General features: G+C 46.2%; 1 protein-coding gene across 2 annotated transcripts in view; it reads left to right on the top strand.

Moving 5' to 3' along the window:
- The first annotated feature begins 5,046 nt into the window (after nucleotides 1–5,046).
- Nucleotides 5,047–18,250, top strand: part of ARFGEF2 (ARF guanine nucleotide exchange factor 2) — a 99,060-nt gene continuing 85,856 nt past the window's right edge. Inside the window, exon 1 of one of the 2 annotated variants that reach the window (XR_012326383.1) lies at nucleotides 5,047–5,325. Coding sequence is in view for 1 of the 2 variants with exons in the window: in XM_033841078.2 (XP_033696969.1) it covers nucleotides 5,205–5,325 (121 nt within the window). In the remaining variant the exon portion in view is untranslated. The remainder of the gene's footprint in view (nucleotides 5,326–18,250) is intronic. The other variant, XM_033841078.2, reaches the window with a different exon arrangement.

Genomic DNA, 18,250 nt, shown 5'->3' on the forward strand with positions numbered 1-18,250 from the left:
GGTACTCACCTCTTCTGGCTGCAGGAGGCTGCTTTGCATAGGCCATGGGGCTTGGCCAGCCTGTGAGCAGGACACAGTATCAGAGCTGATGCCCCCAGAAGCAGCCCGTAGTCAATGACGGGTGAGAAGTTGGTGAATGGATACACTTGCTCTCCCATCCCTTGGCTGGGATAACTCTGAGACATGCCTACACTGGCTCCCAGAATTCTCCGATGGGATGGAACCCCAGATGCCCTCGGTGATGACGGGCTTGATAGCACACCTGTGTTGGCTGCATCCCCACTCCTCTGCCGCTGTGTCCTGGGATCACCTCCCCAAACACACTTGAATCCTTGTCTTGGGGTCTTCTTCTCAGGGAGCCCAAACCAAGATCCAGGGACAAACAAACAATAAAACCCCACAACTGTGGTGTCAAATATTTACATTGGGCAAGTGAACACTTTTTTAGTGCAGCTGGACACAGGGACACAAGCAAGCAACATACAATTGCTGTATACATAACCGCCTTTGGAGACAATCTTGAAAATCTACATTTGAGGCTTTTCCTAAACATGAGGCCCCAACCAAATGGTGCTTCTGCCTCGAGCCCCCTCCCCAGCCATGCCGACAGGCATCGAGGAGGCTGCACTTGGGTCTGGCCTTAAAGTAAACATGGAAAATGAATTTGTTTCCAGGGGAGCAGTGAAACACAGAGGCACTGTGGGAGCGGGGGGCGGGGGGTGGTCATCCAGGACGGCTGGGCTTATAAAGAGGCTGTGTATCATGGGAAGAAGCCAGACTGGCAGCTGGAAAGGCAGACTGCAGGCACAGCTACAAGGGCCTTAAATGACTGGTGCTTGTTACCAAGTCAAGACATTACTCAGAGGAAAGCAGGAGTCAAAGCAGACAGTGTGGGCTGCCAACTTTATCCGTTAGACTAGGTTCAGCTGCAAGAGATAGGGAACTGAAAATAAAAGGTGCTTATTCTATCTCATGTAAAAGTCAATGGGTCAGCACCCCAGAATTGGCATGGCACCCCAGAGTTGGCATGACTCTCCCAAATGTCAGGGACTCAGGCGCCTTCTCTCTTGTTCTGCTGAGAAAAACTTCTATCCCAAAGATCGCCTCCTGGGTGCAACGTGGCTGCTGGACAAAGTGCGCTGGGAGGAGGATGGCTAAACAGAATGCAACGTATCTCATTAAATTTAAGTTTCAGGTAGACAGCGAATTCTTCTAAAAATATAACTGTGTCCAAATTATTGCATGGGACCTACTTATACTAAAAAAAAAAAAAAAAAAAAGGATTTCTTGTTTAGCTGAAATTCAAAGTAACAGCTATAACAAATGACCCCAAACTCAGTGGCTTAAAGCAACACAAATATAGGCTCTCACAGTTTTGGAGGTCAGAAGTGTAAAATGGATCAGCAGGGTGGTGTTCCTTGTGAGGCACTCAGGGCACTTGTTTCTCTGCGTTTTCCAGCTTCTAGAGGCTGGCGTGCCTCGGCTTGTGGCTCCACAATCACTCCAACCTCTGCTTCCGTCAACACATCTCCTCCTGACTCTGACCCTTCTGTGTCCCCCTTATAAGGACTCTTATTATATTGAGCCAACAAGATAATCCAGGATAATTTCCCCACCTCAAAACCCTTAACTTAATCACATCTGCAAAGCCCCTTTGGCCCTCTAACATAACATATTCACTGGAGATGAATTAGGATGAGGATAACTTTGGGCACCATTATTACGCCATAGAAAAACAGAAGTTGTGCCCCCAAATAACCTGCTGATTAAATGACTAAGTTCTGTGGTCCCTAATCCAGCTCCCTCCCTCCCTGCATTCATTCATTCATTCATCCCATAAGTAGTTATTGAGCACTTCCTATGTGCTCTGGGCGTAAAGCTGTGAACAGAACAATGTCTCCACCTTCACGGATGCACACTCTACCTCCGTTAACTATTCTGAATTGAAATTCATAGATAATGAAACCTTCCTATGCACATAATTTTTTGGAAAATATAATGACCTAATAAAGATGAAACAAAAGGAAAGCAATGTGTAATTTGTAGATTTGATTTCAGTATATAAATGTTTAGGTGCTATTACACTAAGAGATATAATGAATCAGTCAGCTGCTAGAACCTAAAAGTCAAATCCCCTGGATTACAACAGCTGCAAATGCAAGGGTGCCATTGGGGCAACTCAAATACCATGGCTGGCCTAAATGGTGGCAATGTGGTTTTGAAACAGTGAACAGCATTTGGTAACGTTCCAGACAAAATACAGTTTTCCCTTGAATTATAATCACAGTTGCATTCCTGGAAAATTCAATATATATTAAAACCGCACCAAAAATGCTTTGTGTTTTTATGTAGGTTCTAGGCTGAGATCATTATCAATAGGTTTTTTCACCTCCAGGAATGTCTAGTCCAACCAAGTGGGACATGTGTAATTCTTTGCTATCTGGGAATGTCCAGCTCTCTGCAGGATGTAGACAAGCATTCCTGCTCCCCCCGTCATGACAATAAAAATATTTCCTCCACAAAATTTTAAAAATGTCCCTGGGGGTGGTACTGCCCTCAAGGAGAAGCAATGATGGAGCATAACCGAGGTACATAAGTCAAGCCCTTGATGGGAACAAAAAGGAATCCAGAATGGCCTGAGAGTCCTGACGAGGAGGAAAGGGGGAGAGAGATGAAGCCAGAGAAGTCGGCCACAGTGAGATACTTAGACTCAATTCCAAGGACAATGGAGAGTGATGGGGAGTCACTGTAGGGTTTTCAGCAGGAGAATGACATGGCTTGACCTTGTCATGGGGGGATGGCTCAAAACACCTGTTAGTCAGTGGACTGCACTGCTTTCTTCTGCGTTTCACACGTTCATTCATTCACTCACTAATTCATTCAACACGTGAGGACTGAGGAGTGTCTCAGTGATGTATGTATTGCTGTGTAACAAGCTACCCCCAAATGTAGTGGCTTAAAATAACAATCATTTGTTGTTTTCCACGAATCTGTGGGTTAGCTGGGCAGTTCCTCTACTGGTCTCACCAGGGTTTCTCAAGCTGTTGAATTCAGCTGGTGGGTCAGCTGGGGGCTGGGCTCAGCCAGGCGTGCTGGGATAACGGGCCTCTCTCTCCATGGGCTCTTTCTTCCAGATGCTCCTGCACCTCTGAAGACCTCATGATGCCTGGGTTCTGGAAGAGCACAGCCTCACTCCCACCACATTTATTGGTCAAGGCAAGTCACAAGAGGGTAGAGAAACAGACTTCACTTCTTTCTTTCTTTTTTCTTTTGAGATAACATTTATTCATTGAAGTACAGTTGATTTACAATGTTGTGTTAATTTCTGCTGTACAGCAAAATGATTCAGTTATATATATATATATATATTCTTTTTCATATTCTTTCCATTTTGGTTTATCACAGGTTATTGAATATAGTTCCTTGTACTATATGGTAGGACCTTGCTGTTTATCCATCCTATGCAGACTTCACTTCTTAGCTGGAGTCTCCAGACAGCAATGGAATTTATGGCCATGAAACCTTCTACCTAGCTCCAGAAGAGGCCCTGGGGATGCAGCCTGCTTCTCTGTGGCCTAAACCCTAGTCAGATGACAAACAAGTCAACAAGTGAAAAAGGTCAGAAAGTGCTGTAGGGAGAGAGGGGCTACTTTAAACACAGTGATCAGGGAGGGCCTCCCTGAGACGTTTGAGCTGAGACCTGAGCATCTGAGCATGTCTGTGTCAGAAGTTTCCAGAGATTCCAAAAAGACACTGCCCTTGCACACCCAGCAGCACCATGGCTCCCTTGGGGGAGGTGGGCAGTGTGAAAGGAAGGGCTCCAGTGGACAGCACAGAGTGGGCCAGAATCTGTCTCCTTACCCTCATTGGCAGGCTGTGTGACACTGGCCATCTCTGTTTCTTCCCCCTGTCTGATGCCCCCAAGTGTCCCCACCTCGCACACTGCACTGGGAGGAACCACGGGTTTATGAAAATAGATGGATACACTCCAGAGGGAGGTGCACTCGGGATGGTCCTTTCTGGCAGCACCACGCACAGATGTGGCACTGGACACACAGAAGTTCACTGGACTGGATGCCAGGAGTCGGGTCTACTCCAGGGACAGGAGAGTTGTGTGGAAGGTGTGTGTCTTGCCACAGGGGTGGTGAAATCCCATTTCTGGAGAGTGTGCATGAATACACCTCCTTACCATCCCTCTCTCCCCCGCCCTTTCCCTCCACCCTCCACGCCCCCCTCCTTTGCTCTCTCCCTCTCCCAGCCTGTTTCCTTGCCTTTCTCGCCTCCTCCCCCTTCACCTCCCTCCCGCACCATTTCTTTTTCCATTCTGCCTCCCTCTCCTCCTAATTCCCCCCTTCCCTTTCTTTCCCTCCCTCTCCTCCTCTTTGTTCCCCCTCTCCTCTGCTCTGCTCCCCAACTCTCCTCTTCCTCCCTGCTCTCTCCCTATCTCCCCCTCCCTTTCCCCTCACTTCTCCTCTTACCTTCCCGCCTCCCCTCCTCTCACGCCCGCCCCCCCTCCAATCCTCTAGCTTCCTCTCTTTTCTCCTCACCTCCCCTGACTCCCTAATCACCTCTCTCTCACTCACCAACTTTCTTTCCATCTTCTCTCTCTCCCTCACCTCCTCTCTTTCCTCCTCTTACTCCTTTAGCATCTCTCACTCTCTCTTTTTTTCCAGTCCTCTTGTTCCCTTTCCTTTCTTCCTCTCCTCCGATCTCCTCCACCTCTATCTCTCCTTCTTCATCTCTTCTCTGACCCTGTCATCCCCAATCTCACGTTCCTCATGGCCTTTCTCCTCACCTTCTCTCCTCACACTCCCATCACCACCCCTCCTGCCTACCACCACCTTTCTTCCGTCCTTCACATGCCCTCCTGCCTCCACCCACTTCTACTCACCTCCCAACTTTGCCCCTTCCTTCCTCCACCCTCGCCCCTCCCCTCCTCGTCCACCTGGCCCCGCCCCGCCCCAAGCCTAGGCCACGCCCCCCAGGGTCACGGAGTCGACGGACGCCGTAGCGCCCCCTCCAGTCACGTGGTCACGTGACGCGCTCCAACATGGCGGCGCCGTGGGGCCGCGGCGTCGCTTCCTGACTGGGCGGCGCGGACGGACGCGGCTGGTGCCGGCGTGGACGCCGGGCCCTCAGCTTCGCTCGCCCGCCTGTTAGCGCCATCCGCCCGCGGGGCTTTTAGCCCCCGCTGGGCCGGGGCCATGCAGGAGAGCCAGACCAAGAGCATGTTCGTGTCCCGGGCCCTGGAGAAGATCCTAGCCGACAAGGAGGTGAAGCGGCCCCAGCACTCCCAGCTGCGCAGGGCCTGCCAGGTGGCGCTCGGTGGGTGAGCCGCCCCGGCCCGGCCCCGCGCCGGCCTCCCCACGCCTGCTGTTACCCCACGGGGCCTCAGCCCGGCCTCCTGGGCGCCACTTCCCCACGACCCCGAGTCCCACCCTCCCGCCCTCCTTATTATACCGCGGGAGAAACTGATGCCCTGCCAGCTTGGGACTGGCCCAAGGTCACCTAGCAAGTTGGTGACAGCCAGGGCTGGCTCTCCAGCCTCCCAGCCCAGGGCTCTTGCCACGGCCCCTTGCCGTCCTATTTCCTGGTTCCTTCTCTCGTCACCTTCAGAAGCAGCAGCCCTTGCTCTGAGTTTTTTCTTTACCTGGGTTCTGCTGGTTGGAGTTACCCCATGTGAGCAGAGCTGCCCAACTGGTTTAGGGAAACTCCTGAGGCCTGCTTTGGAAGTGCCCAACTGGTGTATGTTTTCCTTTCATTTGGGGATCGCCCACAACTCCCTCCAGGAGGGAATGTAGAGGGTTATCCTGCACCTTCAGGTATTGTAGTGTTAAAGAGATCTGCTCTTTCCTTGCGGTCCACTCAAATAGAGGGTCTGTGAGGGCAGAGACACTTGTTTGTTTTATTCACCGCTGGATCCCCTGCATCTGCAACAGGGCCTAACACGCAGTAGATGCTGACTGAATGGACCCACAGATGATTGAAAGAGGGGAGAAGTCTGATTCATCTCTAGTTAAAACCTTGGTAGTTGATTCCATCATCAACATCCTATCTTTTAGTTTGTCACTCAACAAATATTTATGAAATGCCCACTGGGTGGCAAGCACTGAGGATACAATGGGGAATGAGACAGACAAGGTATTTGCCCTTACAGAGCTACTCTAATAGGGGAGGCAGGATAAGTAAATTTTAAAATGAATGAGACATTTTTTTGAATGCTAATAAGTACTTTAGTAAAAGCAGTTTTAAAAAAATTATTTATTTTGTTTATTTATTTTTGGCTGTGTTGGGTTTTCCTTTCTGCGCACGGGCTTTCTCTAATTGCAGCGAGCGGGGGCTACTCTTCGTTGCGGTGCGCAGGCTTCTCATTGTGGTGGCTTCTCGTTGTGGAGCACGGGCTCTAGGCTTGCAGGCTTCAGTAGTTGTGGCATGCGGGCTCAGTAGTTGTGGCTGGCGGGCTCTAGAGCGCAGGCTCAGTAGTTGTGACACACGGGCTTAGTTGCTCTGCGGCATGTGGGATCTTCCCAGACCAGGGCTCGAACCCGTGTCCCCTTCATTGGCAGGTGGATTCTTAACCACTGCGCCACCAGGGGAGCCCTAAAAGTAATTTTTTCATAATTACCTTACTTCTGTAAAATTTTTTGTAAAAGTAGATGTGATAAAAAGGGCCTGAGGACTGCTTTCCATAGGGTGGTCAAGAAAGTAATCCTTTTTGAGGAGGTGACATTTGAGCCGAGTACTGAAAGGCAGGAAGTATTCACCACGTAGAATTTCAGGAGAAGAGAGTTCTAGGCCGTGAGGATCAATACATTTGACCAGAGTTGGCATCAAGTTAATTCATCACCCCAATGCCTTTGGTTTGGTATCTGTAAAAAGACCTGTTTTCCCTAACAAGTGACCACGTAAATGGAAAGTTTGCTTTTCTGTCACAGAGTTTGAGGTTACCATCACCTTTCTCCTTTCATTTGGTGCAGGGTACTCTGGGAGTCTTCTCTTGGGGCCTAGGAATGGGTTTGTGAACTTTGCATTTATTTCTCTGGGAAGAAGGCGGTGCCTCTCATCAGCTTCTCAGAAGGATCTGAGACTCCCTCAAGGATCAAGAACTATTGATACAAAGGTGGTTGTTGCTGAGAAAATCTGGAAACATACTAGTCCTGTGAAACTCAGGATCAATTAGAGGAATTTACTGAGACTTAGATTTGTAAAGCTTTTTTATTCAGGAAACCAAGGCTAACTGTTGGATATTGTTTTATCAGGAATGCAGGATAAGCACTACAAAGCAGTAGTTAGGCAAAAGCCTGGTACTTACAACTCTGCTTGGAAATCTGCCTGCATTCTATCCTCTCAGTGTGACTTTAAGTGAATTGTTGCAGAAGTTTCAAAATAGTTATTTGGCAGAGAAGTTTTCATTCCCCCTTCAGAACACTTAACATCAGATTTTCAGCAAATTGTATATCACTTTGTTGGAACGTACGTATAAAATCGTCACATGGATCATAGAGGGCCTTAACATTGAGAGCTTTTTATATATTTTTGGATCATGCCTTGTTGAGAAATTCAGATTTTTCCAACCCAAATTGTGGAATGCACATTCAGGGTTTTGGTAGTGAATTGTAAGAAATAGCCTATACTGAAAATATAAATTCTCCGTTAAAAATATTTTTCTTGTCAAACAATATAGACGAGTTAAATAAAATATCCCATATGATGTTATTTAAGAAAAAGAAATAGCCGATAAAGGAAGTAATGTGACCACAGGTTAATTGAATAGCAAACTGTCATGGTGGCTCATCATCATCAAATTGAGTAATTATTACAAGGGAACCTATGTAAAGAGTTAGACTGGCCATCTTTTTTTTTTTTTTAAGACAGTACTTGTGTGTCATTGCTGTTAACTAAAAATGACTGCAGAAGAAAGCGTATAGCAAAGTATCTGGTGATATTTCACTCTGCATCTCAAGGCCCAGTTTTGTGTCCAGTAAAAGTAGCTGAAACAAGCCTGTGTACGAAGCATTGCAATGTGGCGAGTATTTTAGAGATTGCCGTGTATAGATTATTACTCACTTTGATAAGAGGAGCTGTAAGTGACTGCTCAAAGTTGAAATGTTTGAACGATAGGAGCACTTCCAGCAAACAGCTTCTGTGACCTTCCACCAGTTGTAGCATATTAGAGGGAGGGGATCACGGATGCAGGGGCTGTGTGGTGTAGGGATTTGGAGTGTGTTCTGTGGACTCAAGACTGCCCGGGTTCAGATCCCTTGCCTTCTACTTGCTATCTTTGTGACCTTGGACAGATCTTATAGCTTCCTGATGGGGTTATTATAAAGATAAAGTTAGGGGGCTTCCCTGGTGACACGGTCGCTAAGAATCTGCCTGCCAATGCAGGGGACACGGGTTCGAGCCCTGGTCTGGGAAGATCCCACATGCCGCAGAGCAACTAAGCCCGTGAGCCACAGCTACTGAAGCCCGTGCGCCTAGAGCCTGTGCTCCGCAACAAGAGAAGCCACCGCAATGAGAAGCCCGCTCACCGCAATAAAGAGTAGCCCCTGCTCGCTGCAACTACAGAAAGCTTGCGCACAGCAATGAATAAATAAATAAAACAAATAAATTTATTTTTAAAAAAAGATAGTTGGCGTGTGCAAAAAACTTGACATGTAGTAGGTGCTCTGTAAAGGCTTGCTCTGTTATTTATTATTTTAAGCTGTGAGAAACCACAAGACACTCTAAGCACCCTGGCTTGATGTTAACTTAGGTTGGTTCCTCGTTCAAGAATGACTTATTGCTCTATTTGGTTTGTAGATGCAATAAATAGGAATGTAATTACACGAGTGAAAGGCTGTGTTTATTAGAGTGTTAACTTGCTAAGCTCAAAGAAGACAAGGGTTGTTCCTTGTAAAAACAGTGATGATCAGGATGGAATAGGTTTGGAGTAATCTCCGGGATTCATCTTCACTAAATGCCAAATGCATAGGTAGGGTCTGCCCGATTAGAGGATCATGGCCTTCCAGCCTTTATTGAGAAATCAAAAGAGCCTGTGAAAGTATTCATCACCCCAAGGACATTGTTGCTCTTTACTTTCTTAATGAAGTTTTTATATATATTAATAGTCTTGAACCTTTCAGCCCTCCAGTTGGGGTACATAATTACATTTTTAAACCTCCCTTTCACAGAGGTTTTATTTAAGAGCCATTCTCTCACATGGTCTCTTTAAATTATATTTCTGTCCTTAAACTCTATCAAGTTTAGAGACTTGAGAAAATAAGCTGAGTGGTTTCGAATGGTGTGGAAAAATCTGGAAATCTCGAAAACTTTAACTGAATTGTTTTCACAGTAGTCTTCATATATGGTAGGAGATTCGGTATCTTATTTAATAATTTAATACCCACAAAGTGCCAAGTAGGGGCTGAGTGCTCTGTAATTGCCAGTTGTCATTAAACATACCTATGCTTTTCATATGAAATTGAGTGACTTTAATTTTTAGAGCAGTTTTAGGTTCACAGCAAAATTGCCTGGGAGGTGCAGAGACTTCGCATATTCCCCTCCCTGCCCGCCCTCGTGCATGGTCTCCGCATTACCAACATCCCTCACCAGAGTGGGGCGATTATATAGTGACGATCCTAACTCTGACGCATCATTATCACCCAATTGAGTGAGTGACTTTTTTTTTTAATAAATTTATTTATTTTATTTATTTATCTTTGGCTGCATTGGGTCTTCGTTGCTGTGTGCGGGCTTTCTCTAGTTGTGGCGAGCGGGGGCTACTCTTCCTTGCGGTGCATGGGCTTTGCGTTGCAGCGGCTTCTCTTGTTGCGGAGCACGGGCTCCAGGCGTACAGGTTTCAGTAGTTGTGGCTCGTGGGCTTTAGAGCGTAGGCTCAGTAGTTGTGGCCCACGGGCATAGTTGCTCCGCAGCATGTGGGATCTTCCTGGACCAGCACTCGAACCCGTGTCCCCTGCATTAGCAGGTGGATTCTTAACCACTGCGCCACCAGGGAAGCCCGAGTGAGTGACTTTTTTAAATCACATGTTATATAATAGCTATATGATATCAACCATGTACTAAGCACTTCTGTGTTTCAGGCACCGTGCCATACGCTTCACATGCAGTTTAGTTCTTACTATTATTATCCTCATCAAAGGCCTTAAGAGCTTGGCTGACGTGACTTAACCAGAAGCAGTGGAACCAGGCTGTGAACACTGGCAGTCTGGCTCCAGAGCCCAAGATCTTAACTATTACTACCATTGCTCCTCCATACAAAAGTTCTTATGTTGTATAAAATACTCATTGGAGTCTTAAACAATCATTATATTGGCAGTGAAGTTTCTATGCAGTGAACTTTTGGTGATGTTTCAGTAAGTAGAGCATTCAATAAGTAAAGAGACCGTATTTTTTGTAGTTGAATTTTGAGATGTAGTATTTGAAAGCCTCTAATCAAAAAGATCACAGCTTTTTCTCTGCAGCTTTTTACTGCTTATGTCTTTGGTTTAATTTACGGACTAACAGGAAGAAAGAAATGAAGTTAAAGAGCTGGTTTCCCATGAGTTTCATTTGAGGTATTATATCTTGCTGATTTATGACCTCTCTCTACATCAGCAGTAAACTCTTCTATTCATTCTGGAGTTGTGACGTGTGATTGATGTCCGTCTTTGGGTACGGCAGGCAAAGGGAAACCAAAGTTCAGAGGGCAACTTGCCTACATCTGCACATCCAGGTGGGCAGCAACTACAACGGGTAGCTGACATATAAATCATAAAATCCACTTTCAGATTTGCTACTCTGTTTAATATACGGGATTTAGAGACATGTGGGTCATTGGTGATCTTAGCTTGAGCTGTTTTGGTGGCACGCTGAAGGTGAAAACCAGTCTGGAGTGGGTGGAGGTGTGAGTGGGAGGTGAGGAAATAGACCGTGAGCGCACGCAACTCTTTCCCAAGGTTTGGCTATGCTGTGAAGGGGAGGAGGGAGATGTGGCTCATGGGGGTTCTTTGGTTTTTTCTTTTTCTTTTTTTAAAGGTAGAAAAGACTCAAACTTGTTTAAATGTCATTAGGATGAAGCCAATTAAGGGAGTATATTCATAAATTTTAGTTGCATGTTAATATACAAAAAACATTCAGCATTCACATGTCCGTATAATATATGGTAAATGGCTTTTTCCTGCATACGATGTTGTTGTTCTTCTAACTTTGATGTGTTTGAAATAACTGTTCTCATTATTAGGAGGAATGTAAGTGCAAAATTTGAAAAATACCAAAAATATCCCTAAATTGTCATAAAGTAAGGCTTTCAATTGGAACACAAAATAAAACCTTTAATGTTAGCAAAGTCGGGTGTTTTGATTAGACATCTTGTTTATATGTGCTGTAGATTATAAAAATTTTGAGAAATAATAGGACTTGGGACCCTGACATTACTTTTTGTTGAAAAGCTTTATAGTGATTCTGCAGGAGGAGGTTCTCTGTCTAGAAGCAGCACTAAAAATTGAATTTTGATTATTGAAAAGCATTTATTTGTTGGATTGGCAGAAAATTCATTGGGAGCTGTGTTTGAAACTTTGCTTATTGATTGGTCTTGTGATCCTGGACTAATCATTTAGCTTCTCGGAGCCTTGGTTTCCTGGGATGAGAAAGGTGATAATGCCTGTGTCACAGGATTGTTGTAAAGGTTATATGAACTAACGCAATAAATAACTGACACCGTATCTGGCACCTAACAAATGACCTACTAAAATTCAGAGGCATTGGTGTTACCATATTTAAGGGAGAAGGAACTGAATACTTGTTCTTCCTGCCTCCCTTATTGGTTGGTTTATGGACATCTTTGCTGGTCTCTGACATTTCGACACTGGTGAGGCAAGTGGTTGGAAAAATTTAGAGCTCTGTCCTGTACTTGTAAATCTCAGGGGAAACCGTAAGCAGTGCTGGGGAAAACAGTGAGACCATTCTTTATGGAAAAGAGCAAACTTGTGAAAACGTGTGCTTAATCAGCAAGTACATGGAGTCTCCTATATAAATAGCTCAGAACTGTATTGAGTTCTTTTTCACCAGGCTGAGGGGGCCTGCCTGGAAAATACTTGACTTTCTTTCCAGCAAGGTTATCTTAGAAAATCCTTAACTGTTTGCGAATTCATTCCTGGAGTCTTCCTATAAGAAGCTTCTTTGGGTTTACCGTCTTGGTTGTAAATGAGTCTTTTAGCTTTTTTATTAGGTATTTCATTAGGTTTTATAGACTTGTGGGGAGAACAGCCTTCTTGTGCTAGGACCTAGAATTCTTAAATTTTCCCTCTGTCCTAAGGAGTAGTCAGTGCATACTTGTTCTCTATGTAGTCCTTCTGACTAAACCAGGGTGACATTCATTCAGAAGATATTTACTTGGGTGTCATACCAGGTGTCATGATGCAAGGAAAACAAAACAAACAAAGACCCTGTTCTCATGATGTTTGCAGTTAATGGGGAAGAAGGGGACTGTTCAGATGATCATGTCCTCTGAGTCATATTAATAACCTGACAACTCCTATGAAGGAGAGGAACCTGGTCCCACAAGGGGAGTGGACAAAGGGATGAAGGAAAACTTCCCTGAGGAAGTCTTGAGAGCTGAATGATAAATAAAAATTAAATAGGTTAGGGTGAGAGGCATTATGGCAGCAGGAGGGGGAACAGCATATGCAAACGCCCTGTGTCAGAGAGGAATATGACGGTTAAGGAAACTAAAAGATACAACAGCCTGTGAATCTGTAGTTACCTCAAAATTTTTAAAAAGCTTTAATAATAATTTTTTTAAAAGAAACTAAAAGAGGCCACTGTGTGGTTGCAGCATGGCAAATGAAGGGGGAGAGGTTTTGGGGATAAGGTGGGAGAGGTAGTCCAGGGTCCTACCATGCAAGACCTTGGAGGTTATGTTGAGGAGTTTGATTTTTAGACCAAAAGCAGTGAGATAACACTGCAGAGTTCTCAACAGGGAAGAAGGTGATGGGATAAACAGGTTTGTATTTTGGAAAGATCACTTTAGCCATTATGTTCAGAACATCTTCGAGGAAAACCAGAGGGACTGCCCAGGGACCAGTGAGAAGGCAGTTACCGTCATCCAAGGGAGAGATGCTGGTGGCCTGGACTTAAGTAGTGACAGTAGTAACAGAGTAAAGTGAATGTATCCCCACTTGTTTAGAAGGTAAAACTAAGAAAACCTGGTGATGGATTGGGTAAGAACACGAGAAAGTGGATCAGTAAAGCTGACTCTTAAGTTTCTGACTCACGCAACTGGATGGATAGTGGTGCAGTTCTTTTAGATGGGGGTGGGAAGACCATCTAGGGAGAGGTGGGTGGAGGAGCTTGATCTGAGTTGGGACTTGGATGTGTTGAGTTTCACCTGCCTTTGAGCATCCAGTTGGACAGGTGGAATAGGAAGTGGATGGATGTACGAGCCTTGTGTTCATAAGGCAGGCCGGCACCGGAAATCGAGATTTGGGGGTCATCCGAGCCCAGGTGGGAATTGAAGATGCAGTTGAGGCTGCGAAGGCCTGTCGGGGAGAGTGTACAGAAAAGGAGAGGCAGGAGAGCCTGGGCCCGAGGAACCCTGGCCTACCTGGCTGGGCAGAGGAGGCTGAGTCTACCAAGGAAATGGAGAAGAGATGGGACAAGAAGCAGAGGGCAGATGAAAACGGGTGCTTATGAAGCCGGAAGTCGAGAAAATTTCCGAGAAAGTTTCAAGGAGGGGGAGGTCAGTCAGGTCAAATGCTGCAAGGAGGTCAGGTCAGATGGCAACTGGAAAATTGCCCATCAGATTTAGAGACATGCGGGTCATGGGTGACCTTAGCTTGAGCTGTTTTGCTGATGCAGTGAAGGTGAAGACCAGACTGGAATGGGTTGGGGCACGCATGGGAGGTGAGGAAACAGACACAGCTCTTTCCAGGGCTTTGCCTGGGGTGTGAAGGAGAGGATGGAGATGTGGATCGTGGGAGTTTTGGGTTTTATATTTTTCTTTGTTTAAAGGTAGAAGAGGCTTGAACTTGTTTAAATGTCATTGGGAAGGGAGCCAGTTAAGGGAGAGGTTAAATAATGCAAGAAAGAGAAAGGACAGTTTATTCATTCAGCAAATACTGAGTGCCTGCTCTGTGTCTAGGAATTCCTAGATAATGGGGATTCAGCAGTGAACAAAACAGACGGAAGTCTCTGTTATCACAGAGTTTATATTCTACTGGGGAAGATGGAGAATAAGTGAACTGATACAAAGTATGTCAAGGGTGATAAATACTGTGATGAAAAACTAGGAAAAATCGGTGTAAAGTGAAAAAATAAAGCAGGTAAGGTGGTCCAGAATCACAAGGAGGGCAGTTTTAGGTGGAGAGGGAAGGCCTCTCTGAAGAGGTGACATTTGAACAGCCATCTGAAGGAAGGGAAGAGTGAGTCTTGTGGATATCTGGGGGAGAGAGGGCATTCCAGGTGGCAGGAAGAGTAAGTGCAAAGGCCCTGAACAGGACAGGCAACAAGTAAGCTGGGGGCGGGGTGGTAGGAGGTGAGATCAGAGGGATAGCAGGGGGCCAGATGTTTTAGAGGCTTGGAGGCCAAGTTCAAGATTGTGAGTTTTTACTCTGTGAGATGGGAAGCCAGTGGCATTTTGTGCAAAGGAGCAGATGTTAATCAGATTTACGTTATGATGGTTATGGATAATCTATTTTGAGCAGATGTAATCTGATTTACATTTTAAGGGAATCCCTCTGGCTGCTGTGTAGACAAAGATGTGGGCCGGGAGGAAGGGTGAGAGCTGAAGCTGTGAGACCACTTAAGAAAGAGGCTCTTAGTCTAGGTGGGAGATGATGGTGGCTTGGTCTGGGGTAATGGGGATGGTCCAGCATATGAGAAGTGATCAGATTCTAGGTAGTTCCTCAGGAGGCAGTAGGGATGGGAGACTGCAGAGTTGGAGGGGCTTGACACTGTTTTCTAGCAGGAGAGAGTGCAGGCTGGGTACAGAAGTAGGTGAGTTTGTAGATTGGCCAACAGGAAGTTGAGGGAGTCTCCTCGTGTTGGCTTCTAATTTCTGCATGAAATAGGCTGCTCCATCGGTTGTGAGTAAAGATGAATGGTGATGACTAGGAGGGAGAGATGGGGTATTTGAAGAGAGTAGAGAAATGTGCAGGAGTCTTTGTGGAGAGTTGGAGGTGGTGAGCTTAACTGGCAGTATTTAGGGTTCCATTGTGGTTGGTGATTAGGGCCTCTATAGACCTACCAACTTGCCCTGTAGTCAGAGGTCTAGTCGTTAGGTGGAGACAGGTCAGAGGAGAGGGTCATATAATCTAAGTTTGGGATTTTGCCAGAAGTTAAGACTAAAAGTCAGAGAGAGTCAAGCCTATTGTTTGGCTGTCATTCAGATAACAATCCTGTAATGGGACCATCCTGGAAAATGAAAAGAGGGGAAAGCTGACAAGTTCTTGGCCTTGTCAGGTCTGACAGGCCAAAGAAGGGTCCTACTGGGAGCAGTTAGTGGGTCATCTGGAAGGAAAGGAGGTTGTGGGCGGAGAACAGGCAGCAGCTAGAAGTAGCACAGTTCCAAACAGGGACAAGATTCAGAGTATGGCCAGCCACGCCAGGCTGACTTGGGGTGGAGGGGGAACTGAGGGTAGTGTTGGTTTGCATAGTAGAGAGGGGTATGCAGATCAGATGTGTGAGGGGAGGTGAAGGTTCCACGGGATGTTGTGGGGCTTTGGGGGGTTGACCGGGATGGCGTTGTTGAGCTTGGTCGTGGTCATTGTTGGACTTAGCTTGGGAGTGGAGCAGAGAATGTGAGCTGGTGCCAAAGTCATTGATGAATGGGGAGGTGTGACCCGAGGTTCCCAACTGACAGCGATGGCCAGGAAGGATTTCCCAGGAAGACAGCATGGCTTTTCAGGTGCAGCTGCCCCACCCGACTCAGGTCTGGCTCCTTTCCAGCCTGCTTATTTATTGCTGCTAATTGCCCAGTTGGCTGTTGGGAGAGCAGTGCATGTTAAAAGGCAGGGCAATAAACTGGAGCAAGTGTGCCCACTCCTCCTCCCTCACCCATCCTCCTCCTCTTTGGCTCTGGAGCAGACAGCCTGGGTGTGAATCCTGTAGTGGCACTTCCTACTGTGACTGTGGGCAGGTGACTTCACCTCTCTGTGTCCAGATTCCTCACTGTATATGGTTAGGAGATGAGTCTCTTGTCTTCCTGAGTTGTAAGGAGGACCAAATGGGCACCTGCCCCTAGCGAATGTCAGCAGTTATTATGATGATTTGTGTTCCACTGATTTTCTTCTTTCCCTTGGCTTTCCGTCATTCCACCGATGGCGCTAGAGATTTTATACTATTACTGACTCCTGTTTTAAGATAAGAGCAAGAGAACGGACATTTATTGACCACCTGTGTATGCCTGACACTGCCTTAGCCATCAATACTTTGGGTTTGTTAAAAGAATTACCTACACCCAACTGCCTAGTTACAGTCTCTGGAGCATATGGGGCTGCTTTTTATCATCCTCATTTTTTTTAGAGTAAGACATCAAGATTCAGGGAGGTTTAATAACCTACCTGGCATCATTCAGCTAATAGATGTCCATTTTCTTTCGGAACTTCCAACCCATTTCTTGTCTTTCACCACACCAGGCTATGTCAAGTGTTCTGTGGGACCCCATGCCACACACCTTTTCCCTGTTTGTTTTTTTTTTCCTTGCCTCTTTTTTTTTTTTTTTTTTGGCCACGCTGCATGCAGCATGTGGGATATGGGATCATAATTCCCTAACCAGGGATCGAGCCTGTGCCTCCCGCAGTGGAAGCACGGAGTCTCAACCACTGGACCGCCAGGGAAGTCCCCTGCCTCTTTTCAATGGAAAAAAATATTGTATTATCCAAATATATCTAGAAGCCACCTGTTGGGTCAGACTATATGGAACTACTACCCTCAAGCCGTTTCCAGCTTTCCTGTGGCTCATGCTCATCCGTCTCTGCCCCTGCCCTGGCCCCAGCCCCCACTAACGCTTGCCTGGGTTATTAGCAGCAGCCTCTTGATTGGCTTCCCTGCTTCTGTGCTGTCCACCCTCCTCTTTATACTCAAAACTGCAGCCAGAGGGATCTGTCCAAACATAGGTCCGCTCAGGCCCCTCCTCCACTGCCCTCCAGGGGCTTCTCCTTATCTGGACCCCTACTGGGCCTTGTGGAGAGGATTTTTCAAATTTTTTTTCTTTAACAAAGAATGTTCTAGAGAGTGCAACAATTCCTCATACTTGTGGGAATACTTAAGTATAGATTAAGAAGACTAAAGGAAATCTGTGATCACGTGTTTTGTGAAGATCGCAGTTTCTTGGTCTTCTGCAGTAGGTACTGCTCACTGTGGAGGGCTATGCCCTGCCCTGCTCAAGTCACACTGGCCCTTGTTCATTCCCATCGGAAAACCAGGGTGCACCTTCCTGTGGTCCTGTCCCATCAGGCCAGAAAAAGAGGTGGGGGGATTCCAGAGCCTGGGTTGTAAATAGGCTCCCCGAGGCTGGATGAGGGATGTTCGTACTACAGGGCAGTACGAACATCACAGCGTTCACGCTTTGAATTAATGATGCAAAACGAGTGTTTATATTGTTTCGCACTTATAGGTTGCGGAGTAATTCGACATGCTTATTTGAGAGCCAAGTTACCCAAGAGGTTACGAACACAGGCTTGGGAGCCTAATTTTCTGGGTTCAAGTCGCAGCTCCACCTCTCACTGACTTGTAACCTTTCTGGATCTTGTCTCTTCATCTGTAAGATATAGCAGAGTTTGGCCTCGAACCCTGGTCCTCTGGCTCCTTAGTTGCTCTTTATTCTTTGGCAACGTTTTGCTTGTATAAAACGGGGATGTTTTGTTTTCCTTGTGCTGGTCATAGTCCTTTACGCCCTGCAGTTAGTTTTCCGCTGCCAGTGAATTTCTTTCTCCTTGATTCTTCCCTCTCCCTTAAGACAAAGGTTGCAGACTGGTAGTGTAAGGTCAGGGCAGCCTGCAAACAAGTTTCATTTGAGCATAATTTTTTTTTTTTTGGCCATGCCTCGCGGCTTGCAGGATCTTAGTTCCCTGGCCAGGAATGGAACCAGCACCCCCTGCAGTGGAAGTGTGGTGTCTTAACCACTGGATTGCCAGGGAAGTCCCTGAGCATAACTTTTTTAAACAGTTGAAATTACTTCCAATTACAGTTGGAGTTTTCACTTAAAATCCAGATTTTGACTTCTGGAAAAATCAGAACAACGGGCATCTCTGGGCTCAATCGGCTGGGACTG

Source organism: Tursiops truncatus, chromosome 15, assembly GCF_011762595.2.
Source record: "Tursiops truncatus isolate mTurTru1 chromosome 15, mTurTru1.mat.Y, whole genome shotgun sequence".
Lineage (NCBI taxonomy): Eukaryota > Metazoa > Chordata > Mammalia > Artiodactyla > Delphinidae > Tursiops > Tursiops truncatus.